We start from the raw sequence: 18,260 nt of genomic DNA, 5'->3' as shown, positions 1-18,260 counted from the left end.
TATAATTTGTGTCCTGCATTTGGCTGAAGGAGGAAGAAATATTTTGAAGTCAATTTAATGCATGTGCCAGGTGCTTGGATTAGCAGCTCTGAAGGATGAAGTCCAAAGCACAAAGCAGCATTGCTGTCCTAGATATTCTGTCTCATTCTGAAGGTTATGCTTTCTTTAGAGACAAGAGTGTAATTTAATCTCCATGTTCATTCAGCTCCTGGCTCAAAGCCCACAGAATCGGAGAGAGAATATTGCACCAATTGCAGTGGGCTGCAGTGTCATCCTTCTGTCATTTGACTGGGTCCTGCGAGCCGCTTCTCTGGTGAATAATCCTGGGTGAGATGCTCTAGGASTGCACAATTTGACTTCTTTTTCAAGACCAGAACAGCAAAGAAATGCTGTGTCTGGACATGGATATGTATGCTCTAGAAAGACCCCCAAGACATTTCTCACTTGCGACAATAYTGAAAACCTACCTTTGTCTTGCATTCTCTCAAGTCTTGTCTGAAATATTTCTTTTCTTTSTTTCTCAGATAATGCTGCCCTTTCAACATGTTTGCTTTCTTAATACAGAAGACAATTCTGTATCTTTGAAAGAATTTGGATTGTCTAATGCCCCTTGTCGGGTCAATCAGAGCACTGAGTGCAGGACTGYCTCCAAACAAAGCTAAACGCTGTTAAGAAAAATCAAGCCTTAATGTCTCTACCCAGACACAGAGAAATAAATTGTCCTGGTTTTATTTTAAGTTTGCCAGTACTTCACCAGGATTATTTAACTGATTTATTTTTCTAATTTAAATGAGGTGGAAAATGCAGCACACGGACAAGTATCTAGACTAGAAATATCTCTGTTAAGTATTAARTCAGGAGGAAAAGAAATCCAACTTATTGAAGATTTACAAAAGCAAAACTATAGTGCATAGGTTTGTTTCTTGGTCCTACGCACCACCAAGTTCTTTACTGATTGGAATAATTAATGGTTGTAATATTTTCCTAAGGACAAGGGGAGGAAACCACATTGCGGCTGTGACACGAATAATTGCTTCCCTACATTTACTTACTTTCTGTAGTAATAAATACACATAAGGCTCAGCTTAAGAATTTCACAATATACTTAAATTTCTGATCAAGCTGATTTGAATTAAGTCCACCATGCTAACCTTTTTCAATAGAACTTTACAACATACTGTAAAACTGTTGTTTAAACAATGCTTCCCATAATTACCACCAAYAAATGATACCTTTTTATTGCCATTAGAACACTCTTAGTTACCGGTTTCCAGAGATTGCTGCAGTAACCTGTACATAACTTTGTGTTACGTTGTTAATAATTGTATGGTTTTCTTTTTTAGAATTCTGAAAACTGGAAAGGTTTAAGAAAACATGCAAAATGCTGAGGATACACGTAAGTGAAATATTTAATGTCCATCATTCATAAAAGTTACATTGTTTACATAGGGTTCATTAGTATATAATAAAAATGTCATCTTAATGAAAGATTTTCTGGCAAGTCTTTTATATGTTAATTTGTTTAACATATGCTTTGGCTATACAGCTAAATAGGAATATATTTTAAAAAATCTTTCTGCAAATAGTTGCTCAACAGTTACAAAACCTCATTACTAAGAAATGGTTATTGTTACACTTGCTTGTTGGCTTGTAAAAATCATCTGTGATTTGGACTGGGAATCTTAGGACCAACTTTATGTAGCAAACTTGCTCATTGCATAGTGACCATGTAAACAGCTCAGGGATCCACAAATTATATCCTTGTACTCTAAAGTCACTGAGRATTTTACACACTGCACTGCTCATGTTTTATTATATTGATGAAGAATTTGGGGGTTGTTTTATTGTTGATGCTGATGGGAATTTCTTTTTAAAAAATGTCAGTTTTATACAAGAAGTTAAAAAATTTAAAATTAACACCGAAGGAAATAATTTTACACTGTGCAATAGTATTGCTACCTCATTCTTTTTGATTTTAGATATATATATATATATGTATGGAACATTTTGGAACTGCACTGTACTGCTTCCTTTCAAAAGAAAAGTTTAAATTAGTTGGAGCAATTAGCTATGTGTTTACATAAAGTTAACTATGTTTGCATCAAATAAAATGTTTATTAATGAAAGCTATTATACAAGAAACATCAAAGAGAAATTCATCATACAGAAATGTACACTATATGTGACAGATGGAAAAGTGCATGCAGATTTGTCTCATTTAAAAAAAAAATTAATTCAGAAACAATAGTACTAAAGTTACTGGGTTTTGATTCCTATGATCTTGGATGAGTGAAAAGTTCTCCTTGAATTTACAAAAATCCATTTAACAGATATGACTAGTACACATTAGCAAGCAAGTGGAATGAATGCACTCAGATTTTATTTTACAGGTACTTGTGCTTGACAAATGTGATTGTTTTTTTAAAAAAAAAGAAAAGGTTTCTTCGAATATGGGCTGGGTAGATTGCTGCCAGGTTGCTCTGGTTTTATACATAGTTTCTCTAAATTTGTTTTTGATACCACACAATTTGTTGAAGCCTTCAGTTCTGTTAATTAGACACCATAAAATAACATATGTTTTGTTAACATTCAGGAAATGACATCGAGTCTTTTATTTTTACTTTTTGGCTCAATAGATTTTTAAATGTATGATTATCATAACCTAATATTGTCTTTGTCTTCACTGCAGTGGATTTCCGATCAAACTTTTCCCCTTCTTTTAATACTTTAGGGAATTTTCAAACGTCGGGATGTTTGGCTGTAATGCCCCATGATTTGTTCTCCCTGAAAGAAATCATAGTGACAATTTATTAAACTACAGAGCAACCTGGCTTTTCGGGGTCTGCAATTCTATTTTGTGCTCAATATACCTAGCATTAAATCTTGATTCATTTCATCATACTATTTAGGTTATATTTGTCATGCAATTACTTTAGCTCCTAGTTTTCTGGCTATTTTAGAGGGCTAAGACAGGGTTTCAGTATCAAATCAGTGGGGCATTACTTTGCATGTTCAAAAAGGGAGGTTAAAAGGCTAAAATCTAAATTGTACCAGCAGTAGCATATACACTGAATATGAAGAAATTGAAAACCTAAGAAGGAACCATACTTTAAAATATTTTAAAAGGCTGTGTTTCTGTGTTTAATACCAATTGTTCATAGGCACCATAAAAGCAAAGAGACACACGGGTATATGTAGACCTTAAATTTTAAAAAAGAAATTAAAAAACAACCCCAAACCAAAAAAAAAAAAATACCCCAACAAAAAACTGATGGGAAATAAAACTCCTTAGATTCAAAATGGTTTATTCACACAAATTTAATAGGATATATCACAATTGTTTGGTCCATAAATATTTAGGGGAAATAGTTTCTATACAATGCATTTATCAATAAACAAAGAAACATGGACAATTTTGCTAGACCACTTACTGTACTATAAACACGAAGCTCAATATATAAGATTATTGGATTTATCAACTATATCTGAAAGAGTGCACAACTGCTTTCTATGACATGTTTGTCCCCTCTAACAGGATACACCATAAAAAGAGTTTCAGAAATAAGAGGTAAAACAGTACAAAACTAGTGAGGTGTCAAAAGGGCTTAAAACAGTTAATTTAACAAACAACACATATATCCTGATTTTTCACAAACTTACTCCCAAGGTATATCATAAGGCACATAGTAGAACTGAGTTTTAATTAGTCTACTTAATAAAGTAGATCTCTAGTACCATATATTGTTCTGTCAAAGAACAAAATTTATAAGTATCAATATTTTTACCTGTAAAAGTGTATTAATAAAGATCTCAGCCTTACCAAGGTCTTTTGGTCTGGTTAGTGGTAAATGCCCATAAGGTAATAGAAATAGGAAAAGTCAAGATTCAATATCCATAGAAGATGATAACCATACTTGCTAAATATATAATGGCAAACACACCTTTCTTCTATTACAGTGTTAACATCTCTTCCGTCATCTTTTTTAAAAATAAGCTACTTTTCTGTGCTAATTTTCTAAAAACCCTGAGCAAAAATTACAATAATGCACTTTAATGTGGGCAGTGAACTGTCAATATGTAACCACACATTTATACAGCCAAAAAGGACACCTTTAAAATATATTAAATAGCCACTTTGACCACCAAAAAGAGTTTTGATGGTGTCTAAAAAGTGGGGTATATGTGCAAAGTTATTCTTAACAATCCACTAAAAGCAAGACATAGATCTTGACTGGTTTTTGTTCGTTTTTGTTTCTGAGACTCTCCACAATCTAATTGGTGTTCAACTACAATAAAAGGATACAAATGAACATTCACCACTGCCCAGACCATTCAGACTTTTAGCTTAAATAAAACTAAAAAAAGAAAGATCACTATTGTAAACTAAGAAATGTATTCAGATCAGCATCCACAAGGCTTCTGAGTTTATCGGCTTTGAAGTTATTCATTGCCAATTCCTGGTTTTGTATGATTTTCGCTAACATTTTTTTCTTTTATACAAAGTTTAAAAAGTTAAAGAATACRTTAGAGTGATTAATGAACTAAAGATTTTAAGTTCCTGTGTTAAACAAAGTGTCTGATACAATCTCAGGAAGCATCTAAAGTAAATTCAAAATAGTAAGAATTAATTGTACTGAAAAAAWTTTCCTTAAACATCTTAATAAATTATATTTTGCTTATTTCCATTTTCCCTGAAAAAAAAAGTAGGATTTATCAAAAAATCATTTTAATAGTACATATGCATAAACCTTATTGAAATTTTTTTTTGTGCTCACTAAAATAAATGGGCAACCTCCTGTTTGCTTTAAAGGTACGGCATCGAAGCCGTGTCGTGAACTGCAATTTGTATATTTTTTAATTCCAAAACTTCAGAGCTGCTTGAAAAACAAAAATTAAAACCCCTCTCTAGTCAATATTTCAGATCATCAGGACTCTCCACTTGCACTGCTACTCTGCTATTGTTACTTTAATGATATTCTTATAAGTGTTAGTTCACTCTGGAGGGTTTTTCCAGATCTTGCCTCCTCAATGTGCAGGGCACAAACTGGGAGACCAACGGCCTGGTCCTGCCATCCTCACCCACACATTCATCACTGGGTCTCTCTCCAAGTCCTTCATCCAGGCATGGCTTTCAGTGGTGGCCAAGGACATCCCAGCTGGGTGAAGAACTGGCAGAGGAGCATTTAGCTATCCCAGTGAGATTCCCCAGTGCTCAGGGAGGAGCAGGCTTGTGACCAATGCATTCGAAAAGGGCACTGGTACTTCCAGTCTTACTGTTTCCATGATTAGTTTAATTCATTTTGTATTTGTTTTTGAACACGTAAAAAATAAATCATACAAAACTTTCGGATGCMTTATAAAAATAAAATTAAATTTGGGGTTCTTAAATGCTGTAAGTGAACATACAATCCTGAAGCAGCACTCTTTTGACTATAATTAAAATCATTTTTATCTGGTTCTCAAGGAGGAATAGACTCTTCTTTTGGGGGTGGTAACAATCAATTTTTTTCAAGGTTCTGGAAATAAGTAACATACAATTTTAAGAGGCACTTATTAGAATGATTCATAACCTTCTCTTCAGTCATCTGATAAATTTAAAGAATTTGAGTACAATTTAACAACAATAAATGTTCATTTATTATAGCAACATATTACTTCAAACTCATTTGCCAGGTGGCTGCAGATGCTACACATCAAGCTGTTTATTTTCCCAAATATTTTGTGGGTTTGTTTCTTGTTTTGTTTTTTTAAAAAAAAGGCTTGAAAATAATAATAATATTTATAATAATTATAATAATAATAATAATGAAGAGTAAGAATTAAAAAAAAAAAAATGAAATGTTAGAAAAGGTTCGTTAAGGTAGTTTGTGAGGGGCTCCCGGATTCGTGGCTGTCCAAGTTAGAGGTCACTGATGTCACTACAGTGATAGTGGGATTGGTCAGGTCTGTTAAAGTGGTCGCAGTGCCGGGTGGAGTGAGTGCGCCGCTGTCTGCTGAGGGCGGTGCCGGGAGCGAGGTGCCGTCAGCTTTATCGACACCCCCATTCTCCTGCCGCAAAAGGTTCCTTCTGAATTTGGCTCTTGCGTTTTGAAACCAAACCTGCAAACCAATCCCAATGGATTTCTTTACCGATGCTTGTTTTGCTTTGCTTATTTCTTTGTCTTTGCTCTTGCTTTTAAGTAATTTTTGATGCTTGATTTTGTGTGGCACATCACCTAAGTCATTCTACAGCTTCRCTTGCTACTGGTGGTACTGACTCCCTGTGTACAGGCCCAGTGCTACAGGTGCTTACAGCCTCAAGAAAAATCTGCTCGCTCACTTACCCAAATAAAGCAACYCTCTTGATGGCCACATAGTGTTTCTTGGGTTGGGTAGCTTTGGGGTCARGACACATAAAGATCGAGGTAAAGGGTGAATGAGCAGATTTTTGGGAGGGTTGCAAGTTTGCCTCGATTATTTGAAAAGGCTGAAGAGGAAGGAGCGGTAATTACAGCATCCCTGTCATATGGATTGTTGATATGGGTCATCTAGTCTTTCTGTTCTGTAAGGTTCACTGACAATGTTTTAGGTGACGTGTAACACTGGCAAGGAGTTGCCGCTAATAGATTCTCCTTCTACCTTGCTCACTGCCCTTCTTTGGCACTCTGCATGTAATACACAGCTCATTTTAACTTCACTGAGCTATCACACACCATATAGGGATTTTTTAACATAATTTGCTAGGCTGTCCTTTACAGGGAAATGCCTTTTGACTATGTAGGCCCTTAATGAAAACAGTTGTCTAACAAGCATTGCGAGGGGGAGCCAGCTTGTCCTGGAGGATCACATTGGTCAATTCTTGCTTCAAACACTTTGGGAATCTGCTTACTGAGGGGCCGCATTAACTGCTTCAGGGGAGCCCAAAGGCTTCACCCAGAAGATCAGTAGATTCTCCATCTCTATCCTTAGTGCAGTCACCACACAGAGACTACCGGCCCCAGGATATCTACTGGGTGGGTGGACTCTGAGGACATTTTCCTCATGTTGAGGATGCAGCAAATCCTAAACCACAGTTTGGTGTTTGGCTGCCTTGGGGCAGTTAGGCACACATCTGGCACTCCTGCCACATAACACCATACCCCTCTGCACACCCACTAGGGACACGCCCAGCAAAAGTATTTCTATTTATATTGCTATTGTTACACAAAAGGGAAAGGCTATTGACTAGCAGGGGAAAATTCTGTCAAGCCTGTGATGTGGCTTCTTACCTGCAGAACTCTCTTGGTCAGGCCTGTTTTCTGGGCAAGCTGCTTGAGGTCCTTGGCATCTGGGTTGTGGTTGATAGCAAAGTAGGACTTCATGGTACGAAGCTGGTGGTGTTTGAAGGAGGTACGCATGCGCTTTGTTTTCTGGGATGGGGGATAAGGCTGCTGGTCTCTGTCCAGGTGATCTGCCTCATTCTCGTTACAACCTGGCAAATAAACAAAACAGAACAAGGAGTTAGTGGCCAGGAAGGCTAGTAGCAACTGCTGCTTTCTAGTAGGCTAGGAAGGCAGCAAGGCATGGAAGGCAAGAAGGAAGGAAGGAAGGCAAGCATGGAAGGCAGGAAGGAAGGCAGGAAGGCAGGCAGGRAGGAAGGCAGGCATGGAAGGCAGGAAGGAAGGCAGGAAGGCAAGAAGGCAGGAAGGAAGGAAGGATAAGTACAGATGTGATAATTAAATGAGACCAAAAAGATCCAAAACATTACCATTTCCTATTCTTATAATATGCTATGTCCCCCAGGCCTGTACCTAYTAAGGGCAGACTTAGAAAGTTCTCTTTCCTTTGGCATTTATTTCAAACAAGTCTTTTCCCTGTGGTGATGATTTTGCTTTGGGCGCTCAAAGTCATTTGAAATCTCATTCAGATTTTGAAATTTCACTCATTGAAACATTCTTAGCTTGAGAGAAGACTAAAGGTCAAACTAGTGTTTTGAGTGTTCCTGAGCTTTTCCCCCGAATCACAAACACCTATAAAAAGAGATGTGCAGCAGGGAAGTTTGTTATGACAGTTCATCAAGAAAGCTGAGGTTTTTGCTGATAAAATAAATGCTTTTGGACTCTGCTTGGGAGTTTATATGAACTGCTCAAAGCTCTTCATCTGTAAAACATCYAGGAAGCAGTTGCATCAAGACTTGATCCAGTCCCCCAGTCCCAATCAGCAATAGCTCTTAGCTGAGAGTAGGACATTACCTGATTTAGGACATTTCTACAAACAAGCAGCTAGGGGCTCAAAACTTGAAAAGAGTTTCTCTGCTTTCCCTAATTCAATATTTTCAAAGTGTCTATGAAAGATAAGCTAGTTTCAGATTATACTTTTATGCATGTGAATTGTACACAACAGTTGCAGCTATTTGGGGACAGTGGCATCACTACTTCCTATTGGAGTATTAGAAAAAAAAAAGAAAAAGATGTCTGCTTTTCTTTTCAGCTTAAACAAGAGAGTTTGAAATATCTAGTATCTCATTTTATAAAGATAGCTCAGCCACACTAGAGAAAATGAATAGTGTCATAGCAGGGAATATTAATTAAAGAAGAGCTAATTAAAAATGTTTCAGAATGTCTATATATTAGACTGAGTTTCATTAGTTGCTCATTTTGATTTTGAACTGCTTTCCAGTAGTTACTGGATTATTTACAAGGCCTAGTTGATCCCCATTCCTAATTGAGAGAGAGAGAGGAGAGAGAAGAGAAAGAGGGAAATAGAGACTGATATTGGCAGTGCTGAAAACAGAAGCAAAGCAACTTGAAACCACAAGAAAATAAAAAGCTTCTTGAAGGTGTTTTCTCTTTTGAATTATAAGACAAGTCAACATGAACAGATGCTGGTAAGACAACACTTTGACAGAGAATCAGGTGAATATTTAATTATAGCTAGCTTTGCTCCTAGTCTTGGTAAGAAGCATATCTGTACTTTCAAACAAAGTAAGCTGACACTTCTGAAAAGACCAGGAGTTGAAAGTTGCCTTAAAAAYAATTTCAGACCAGATTTGGATTGTATTTACTACTTGTTTTCACAAGCAATCATACTGCCTTCAGTCAAACTGYGTGGGCTGTAATTTATGAGCTGACATAAATCAGAGTATCAGAATTCAGTCCTCAGGTTTTACTTCAGAGTTGCAAGCTGCTTGTTTGTGTTGTTTTCCTTGAGTTGCTCRGGCTTACAGCAGCAACACAAACTTCCTCAGGCTCCTCTGTCCTGCTTACTGCCTTTGTTTCTGTACTCTACTCTTTTTTGTCTATTTTTTTTTTTGTCGGCAGTCTACTTTATTTTGGTTTTTGTTTTCAAGAGAAAATGAGAAGATGGCTACAAGTATCTATCTTCACACAGTTCTGGTTTGTACAATGATTACTGCTCTCTCTGTTTTATGTGAGTGTTGTGTGGTTTGGCCACATCATAGAGCAGAGTTTTACACTATCTCCTGGAGAATTAAGGGAAAGCAAAAAGTCAGGGAAGACATTGTTCATTTCTTCACAGCAGGATTGGAGGGTTGTTTAATTTTTGCTTTCAAAAGAGCTAGAACAGTTTGCTTCTTATTGCCAAGAATTCTTCAAGTGAATTCTTCATAATTTTTCACACACACACACCACACATACACATATAATGAAATAAAGTAAACAGCTCTTTGAGGAGCAGCTGTGTAAAATATTTTCCTAGGGAAATCTTCTTCACCATCTCATTTCTGCATCCTGTAAGCTGTAAGTCAACACAGTTTCCCTCAAAATACATATTAAATATATGATATAAGATGAAATATAGAGAAAGCCTTGAATGTGTTAAGTACTTTTGAATAGTTTCTTCCATTTTTCACATTAATTCCAGACAGCTCACAAGTATGAGTGACTTCTACCTCATAACATTTTGAGTTATTTATTGTTGTGTTTCCACTTTACAACCGAGGAGCTGCGAAAAAGAAATTAAACTAGCAAACAAAATACAGAATAGAAAATCTGTTGTAGATCCTGCAACAGAGTCTGATTTTCCATTCTGGCCCAGGGCTCAGCTCCCCTGAAACATAATGTGCACTCAAATCTAAGCCAGGGCCTGCTAGACGGCTGTGAATACACACATGCTCGTGCTCAGCTGGGCGAAGTTGTTGACTCCATCGGAGTTTCGTTTTTAGGGCTCGGGGTCGTTTTCCGTAGCGGTTGGCACACGGGTATGGACCCCGCAGCGGGACTGTTTGGCTTACTGGGGGGATCACAGCCATGGTGCCCCGGCCCCGGAGTGCCGAGAGAGCCCCGGCCGCGGGTGCGGAGCGCGGTGTCCCGGCTCGGGGCGCTTTGGCGCAGGGGCGATGTGCGGGGCAAGGCTGTGCCCGTGCCCGTGCCCGTGCCCGCCGCTGTCTCTGGCCGGGGCACCGTGCCGTGTATCCCCGCGGGGTGACAGGCGGCACACCGMGACACGGCCCGCGACACCCCCGCCCGCCGCTGCCGGGGCCCCGCTCCTCCCGCGGAAGGCGGCAGCCCTGTATCCCACATTAATTTCTGCGGACTGCTTGCTCTTTGTAAATGATTACGTGCGAGAGCAGTTACTGAATCASAGGGCAGGAGCGAAAAATGTGTGTAGGGAAATGGCTGCCAATTAGTTAGAGACTTTTTTTCTCTCAAGAAGCGATTTCATCTACTGCAAATCATTCGTAGCCGTTCCAGATTCGCTTCCCTCCCCCTGAATCTGGAACGCAGTGGGTCAATGGGCTGGAGCCGTTTGCACCGGATGCACGGTTTGGCTGCAAACTTTCTCGAGACCATGTGTCAACCCTGAACATTGCTAGATAATACTTACAAAAAAAATTATATCACGGCCCTAACAGAACAGATTTCTCAGCCAGTTAGCTTGAGTCCAAAGCATCAGAGCGTTTGCTGATTTGTTTTGGTTTTTTTCTCTCTGTTGCCCGGAGGATTCTGTGAGTTTTCAATGCAGTGAGCTGTATTTTCRTAATAGGTGGTGCTTTTGATCTGATTTGTAGTCAGTGGTACATCTTATATGGGCTTTTGTTGGAAAGAAGGGGAGTTTTAAGACTAGCACACAAAAATTATGTCAGTGTTTGCAAATTATATCTCTCTTGAGACCTGACCTGAAGTTTAAGGGGTGCTTTATCATAGCCACAACTCTTTATTTTACCCTAACTTCTAATTCTAACTCTAAATTGTCCCTAGAAATATTTCCCTTCAGGAATCTGGGGATTCTGGTGATAGTGTGTGGACCAGGGATAGAGACCAGAGCGGAGCGCTGGTGCACGGGAAATCYACCATTCGAAGCCGGGGCTGAATGAATCCTGGCTGCGCTACAGGTTCCCTTTTCTTTAGCAGCTTTCGGGATTGATTGGAAGCCTCTCCGTAGCCAGGGATTCCAATGTCATCTTCAATTAACAAGGAACAATTAGCGCAGTGATTACCCTGGCTCCAAGGTCTACGCATCAGAGGAGATGAAATCGCCTTGCACAGCTCCCTGGTTCCCAGCTAAAGCCCGTTTCACGAGCGGCCCCAGAGGAGGTGCCGGGGGAGGGATGGGGAGGGCAGGGGGGCGGTGGAGAATTCCTTACGGATCTCAGTGGCAGCGGGTTGAACTTGGTGCAGGGGAGAGAGCTCCGGGCCTAGAGCGGGGCTCTGCCACCGACCCGCGGTYGTCGGAAGGGGAGGCCCTGATCCCTCTCCCGGCTCCCCGGTKGGGCCAGCGGTCCGCAGCCCTGGGGCCGGAGCCCCCAGCTCCCTGCCTCAGCCGCGACGGCTCCACGCTTCGCGGAGAAGCACCTTGCGTCACTCCTGTTTCCACAGCTTTCTTTCCTCATTACCGTCCATTGGAAACTTAAGTTTTGCTAAAATAATTTTGGAGTCGGGAGTTTGCTAATTCRTATTTACCCTTATTGCTTTCGTCTTTCATCTGATGAAACTCTGCCTCATCTCCTCCGTCACACCTGAAACTCCTTTACCTCTGATCCCTAGCACTGCTTGTACACGGTTTGGGTACCCAAGTGATTGGAGTTAAAGAGGATATTTAATACAGCGCAAGACTTGTTCCTTTGCTGCTGTTGAGAGAGCAGAAACTGTTCTCCTTAATTACATTTGTTAGGGTTTAGTTACAGGGAACAACATTTATTCGTTGATCTCTTGTACAGTTTTATCATTAATGTGTCAGTAAAACAGAATTATTCAGCCTGAAGAATTATTCGCTATAAATTCAATATATAAATCGAGTTATGTGCATACTACATTGGCATTGTAGAAACCATATACTATGACTTTTATTCTATTTTTTCTGTTTCATTTGGTTGCTTCTAATTTGAGGTTTAAGTGGTGAAATGCCTTTAGCTAATCAAATATAAATAATGATAACTATAAATAATAATCTCTGAGATTCTGAAAGAGAGAGCTATGTGGTTTTGGGGTTGGGTTGGGGTTTCTTTCTTTCTTTTTTTTTTTTTTTTTTTTTTTTTTTTTTTTTGTCCTTACCCTGGGAAGTGGCTAAGTTTGGGTGTTTGACATTAATAGGCAAAGACAGCTTTTGAGGAGGGCTGCTGTTAGCTTTCCTGCAAACGCTCCAACCCTCAGAGGGCTGTTTGTTTGATTTTCCAATGGTTAAGCAAGATTTGGCCTGGCTGAGTTACTCACACACTGCCTGGCTGAGGGGAAGCCCGAGAACGCTCTGYTCGGGGGAGCGGGAGGCAGACTCGGCGTGTGTTTCCCACCTGAGTTGTAGCTGACGATGTCCACTCCCAAGGCAGGGCTCTTTCGTTTCCTGGGCCTCCCCTTCTGGACCGTGCCAGTGCCGTTGAAGTAAGGCAGGGCCAGCCCTCCGCTCTTGGCAGCCAGCTCGGTGTAGCTCAGCTGAGGGGGATATTCTCCTTGCAAAAGGGACTCGAAGTGGGCCCTGCAGTAAACCAGGTTGTCCTTCATGCCAAAGTGATCGCCCGTGGTCAGAGTCTTGTTGCAGGTGGTGCAGGTGAAGCAGCTCAGGTGATAAACCGATTCCCTGGCTCTCATGACCATTTCAGAGGCTGAGATCCCAAGGTGGCAGCGGGCACATCTCTGCACGGAGAACCTTCTGAAGGAAACAGAAAAGTGGGCATCAACTAGAACGGCAAAGACAGAGCTTGTCCCGGTGTCACCCGCCTTCCCTCCCGGCCACGTGAGGGAGCTTGTCCCCGACAGGGTCGCGCCGCCCCCCGGCCCCAGGACGGCCCGTGTCACCGGCTGCGGCCCGTGGCCCGCCTGGTGTCGGGACACCCTCGCTAGCCCCTGCTGGGGTCCCAGGGTGAGCGCCTCGCACTCTCCGCCCAGCTGACCTATTCTCCCAGGACTTGGGCGAAAGCCCTCCCGCTGCCCACGGGGCCGGGCGGGACGGAGCGGCACAATCGGTCCCCGCTCTCCTCTCGTTCCTGTCAAGGGGAGAAGAGCCGCGGGGCGCTGGCCAGAGGGACAGCTGTAACACACGGACAAGCGGGGCCCGCTCCCGGGCCCGGGGCGCGGGGCTGGGCGGGGGGTGGCGGGATCCAGCCCTCGGGGAAACCGGCAAGCTGCGGGCAGAGGGGAATTTCGGTTGGGTCTTTACGGAGGGAAAGCGCCGAGCAGCGGGAGAGCCTTCGCCTGTTTGTGCACGGCCACACATGCTCAGTCAGCGCGTCCCCTGACGGCCCGTTCAGGTTTGAAACGTGCGAGACTTTTCGGAGGGGACACGTTTACAGGATTAAGGAATCGCTGACTGCGAAAAGCTACCTTTGAAAGCCCATGTGGAGAAAAGAGCGTTTCGGTTCACAATGTCTTTTGAGGGGATGTGTTTTGAACCCATGGGGACTGATTGCTGTACCTGTAGTAATCCTCCTTGCAGTAAATACTGCCGTCCTTGGCAAAGCAGGTGAGTTCTGACTCCAAAGCCAGTTTACATTCACAGCACTTAAGACACCTGAGGTGCCATTGTTTGTCAACAGCCAGCAGGTAATATCTGTCTGAGATCTTCCCTCCACAACCAGCACACAAAGCAGGCTTCTCGGGGCTCATGGGGGGCATGTTCTGCAAAACAACCACACCACAAGGGATGAGACAGGGAGAGAAAGACAGGCAGGCAGGCCGGGCTGGGGACGGGTCCTGCGCGGGGCACGGGGCTCGTACAAAGGCACTGCTCTCTAGGACCAAACTCTTTGCTGCCGGCGGGAAATTTAACGGGGAACCTGGGCCATCCCCGCTAGTAAACTGTTTACCGCGATTCACAATAAACCTTTCCTAMCGATCTAATGTCATTTCAATACATGAAAGCAACGGATTAGGCCGCAGTAAGAAAAGCAGGACTCAGTGTTTTCTGAGGTTCTGAACTTAAAATCTGAGGCTCCCTCGTTCCCTGAGCGTTTTAATATTGAAGCACTTCACGGGAACAGCATTTCAAAGTAGGAAAATACCGGTTTGCTGTTCCTAAAGTTTATGGCAGAGGGTTCAGGCTYGCACTCATTCTACGGCAAATTCGCACCCGAATTTAAGCGAGCCGCAACCGTGTCTCTGTAGAGAGACAGGCCTTTTAAAACAGAAGTAAGAGAAACGAGACAGGTGGACGGTGTAAAGAGCAGCGAGTGTGAACACTCACCAGCCCGGGCAGGGACGTGGGCAGAAAGCTGGCACAGGCTGGTTTCAGCTCAAACTAGCATGTTTTTGTCAGTAAACTTCTGCAAGTTCCCATTGATCTGCTCCCCACGAGGARTGTCGCTCGGGACAAAGGGAGATGGAGGGACGGCAGAGACAAAAGCTCTGCCGTAAAACTTGGGGCAGCGTTTACTGATAAAGTAACGGGGGGAAAAAAACATACCTTTTTCTAAAGTCGCAACAGTTTTAAAGGGGCAACTCCACATTTGTTTTCCAATCTGAAGTTGTGCTCTTTGCGCYCTTTTCTTTTTGCAGCAATTGAAAGGTGCGTTAAACTTACATTGCAAATCCTCATGTAACAAAGCATGAGTTTATTTAAGAGAGGGGGTAAAGGAGCCTGTGGCCCAAAGCCTTAAAGCGCTTTTCCAGGCCGTTACTTTGTGTGCAGAGCCTTGCGCGCGAGCGGCGGAAGCCCTACAAGTTGGAGAAAGGGAGATCTCGCTTTGCACAAAGCCCAGCGTGACACTCCGTTTCTCCGCCATCCCTTAGTGCATTTCTGAAGACTGTGGTCCTTTTGACTAAGGAAAGAGATGTTACTTTCGAAGCAAAGTAGCCGGCCGGCATAACACTCAGAGAGAGCAGTGCCTCTTTGTATCAAGCGCACGCTTCAGACCAAAGACAGTTACAAAAAGTAAGCAGTCGCGGTTWGAGGTTTAATTTAGGAGGTGCCAGGAGTGCAGAATAAAAGTAAAGCGCACCTCGGGAGTTGCAGCCCTGCTCGCAGGGGCAGAGCGGCCGAAGGGAGCCGAGCAGGGGCAAAAGGCTGCTCCGCCGCAAGGGCTGAAACCTCGTCCCAGCTACGACTGAAAACAGTTTCCCCGATTGTCCAGAGAGCACACGCAACTACATGGATTARACAAATGTATAACCGAGCCTGGCCAGCACAACACCCAGCGTTACGGGTGGGTTTACAGGGAGCCTCGGAAGGGGTTCCACACGCAAGGGGTGACAGGGAAGGGGCAAAGGGAAGCAGCGTTTTTCTCTTCCCCAAAGTCAGGGTCTGTCCCGGTGCGGGTGCATGCTTGCAGGGATTCTCTCGCAAAGAGCGCCAGCTCCTTTCTTACCGTTTCTCGGCCGTTCATCTGTCCCCCTTTAGCCAGGCGGGACTCGGTCTTGGATCGCCTCTCCATCTCCTCCATGATTCCTTGGATGTGGCCTCCGGAGATCCCGTGGAAAAGCATGGCTGGGGGACGGAAAGGACAAGTATTTTCTTCTGCTCTGCACCCCACTATTTCCATATACAGACCCCAGAGTCTTTAGATCATCCAAAATGTTTACACCGAGGTGCACAGCGCAGGGAGGGAGGTTGCAATTGGAGCTTCTCTTTTGTGCAAGCACTGAGGGCTTCCTGAAGATGTGCAGAAAACAAACAAGGGGGAGAAAATGTAATAATAATTAGTTTAAAAAATAAAATAATAAAAGCGAGCTAAAGGATCTGTTACTGTTCTGGAGAGCTGGGGCTTCTGACTGGAAAGACTTGGACCTGGGGCAGTAGAATCAGTCGGGAAAGGATATAGTTTTGAATACAAAGAAAGCAAAAAGAAGTGCTATTTTCAGCAGTCCCTGGTTGCTTTAAAGTTCCCAGTGCCTGTAGGTTGGATTTGGGACTGCTGCTTTCCGGAGCTCTGTCCAATTTGTTAAGAGACTAAAGCCAGCCCATTTTTGATAATTTAGTAGGAGGAGTTCTCTCCCTTGAGCTGCCACTGATTTTTATTCAGACAACAAAGACCTGTCATACTCCTCTCAACCCCTAGTGATGGGCAAGCAGTGACAAACATTACGGTCGGGGCTGTGGGTGGGGTGGGATTTATTACCTCCCCCAAACACGGAGTCCCGGGAGTTGGCGGCGACGGCGCCTGGCGAGGGGCAGGGTGGCCCGCGGGTCCGCTCTCCCCSCTGGGGGCCCCGCTCCCCCCGGGCCGCACCGCGGGAACCTCCGTTCGGCGGCCGCTCGGGCTGGCCCCGCCGTGCCTGGCTCCGCCGCGGGAAGGGGAGAAGGAAGAGAAGCGCCGGTGCGGGGCAGCGAGGCGGGACAGAGCGGCCGGAGCGCTCATCGCGCCCCGGGCCCGGGGCCCTGCGGAGGGGTGCTGAGGCGGGAGGGAGCAGCGGAGGCCAGGGAGCCCGGGCAGATCGAGCGCTTCCCCGGGCGCTGCCCGCCCTGCTGCACCGCGGAGCCCCCGCCCGTATCCGCAGCAGGATGCGGCCCCTCCGCGGGCACTCCGYGGGGCCAGCCCCGGCCGGTCAGGGGACGCACCGGCGGCACTCTCTCCCCTCGCCCGCTCCTCGGCCGCGGACTGCGGGCGATCATTGTGTGCAGRGGACCAGGCGATGCATTCCTTCCTGGCTAATCTCTCTGTATGCTCTCCCTCCCCTCCTTTTCCCGTTTTCCTACTTACTTTTCACACCACTCTTCCTTGCCTTTCCCTGAAACAGCTGCCGGCTGTTTCCTGACACCTCGATCCCTACTGAAGGATCTTCCTGGCGGCAGTCCTGCRCTCCCTGCTCCCTGGGGGACACTCCACACCAAATCCTAGCGCGACTAGTGAAAGAAGTACCCCAGCCCCCACTTCCTTTCCAAAGCATCCCAGAGACATCCTCAGGGGCTCCTCGAGTCACCTCTTCCATGTAACCCAAGATTCAGGCAGCCAGTTTCCTCCCCTCTCTTTCCCCTTAAGTAGCTAAAATTAATGTTATTTGCAGATTGAATGTTGTTACATTCCTCCGAGTGCCAGAATACAGCTCATAAAACACAATTTCACACAAAGATGAAGTCAATCAAGTGAAATAAGCCGGGATTTTTTTTCTCTGTTGGCACACTAGACCCTGGACAGCAGGGCTGCTATTTACTGTAAGTAATGTAATTAGCCCTTTTGGATGGAAATCAATGTGTTGTATGTATGTGTGTGTTTTAATAAGAGAGTAATAGCTATAAAACCAACGAGACTCAAAGGGCTGCGGGAATCTTCCTTAAAAAGGGCAGATCCCTTCAGAAGCCGTAGTCTTCTGCAGAGCACTCCCGGTCTGGACAAAAAAAAAAAATCTGTGTGTGGGGAAGGAGGAGGGAAAGATAGGTTTTCCTTGGAGAAAACAAGTCAATTAGTACAATAAGACATCAGGAAAAATAAACAAGGTGATTCAATCCGGGATTCGGGAGCTGTTCGCTCAGGGTCCCCAATCCTCCTCCACCCCTCCTTCCCGCCTCCGTTCCGCGACGCTTCGGCTGYTCCGGGAGACGGGCGGAGGTGCTTCCCTCTCGCCCCCAGCCCCGCCGGGGAGCGGGAGCGCGGCCGGCACCATCGCGGGGTTGCTTGGCCCGGGCCAGCTCGGTTGCGGGGCCGGCGGCTTTGTCGAGCGGCCCGGGGAGGAGGGAAGGGAGGGGCGGTGGCGCTGCGGGCGGGGGCGAAGCTCTGTGCGGGAGGGATCGCCCCGCTCACCCTGCGCCCGGTAGGAACCGCGGGCGTGCGCCCGCCTGGATCGGGGAATCGCAGCGGCGGCAGCCGACGGAGGTCAAAAAGTCTCACTTAGAGAGGAGTTTATTCTAACCGTTGAAATGTAGTCTTTCCACTTTACAGGCGCGTTCACGGTTTATTCTGGGTGTTTTCCCCTTCGAAG

General features: G+C 44.4%; 1 protein-coding gene across 1 annotated transcript; it reads right to left on the bottom strand.

Moving 5' to 3' along the window:
* Nucleotides 1–5,841: 5,841 nt before the first annotated feature.
* LHX9 (LIM homeobox 9) lies at nucleotides 5,842–17,273 on the bottom strand. Its single transcript, XM_057364228.1, is given in 8 exon segments — nucleotides 5,842–6,099; nucleotides 7,248–7,450; nucleotides 12,707–13,062; nucleotides 13,825–14,027; nucleotides 15,713–15,831; nucleotides 15,927–15,978; nucleotides 15,980–15,996; nucleotides 17,045–17,273. Coding segments are annotated over 8 exon segments (1,437 nt in total).
* Nucleotides 17,274–18,260: the final 987 nt, after the last annotated feature.

The sequence above is a fragment of the Malurus melanocephalus genome, unplaced genomic scaffold, assembly GCF_030028575.1.
Source record: "Malurus melanocephalus ecotype Western Australia unplaced genomic scaffold, MMel_1.1 scaffold_37, whole genome shotgun sequence".
Taxonomy (NCBI): Eukaryota; Metazoa; Chordata; class Aves; order Passeriformes; family Maluridae; genus Malurus; species Malurus melanocephalus.
Note: the sequence above shows the minus strand (reverse complement) of the source record. Positions and strands in the feature narration are given on the sequence as shown.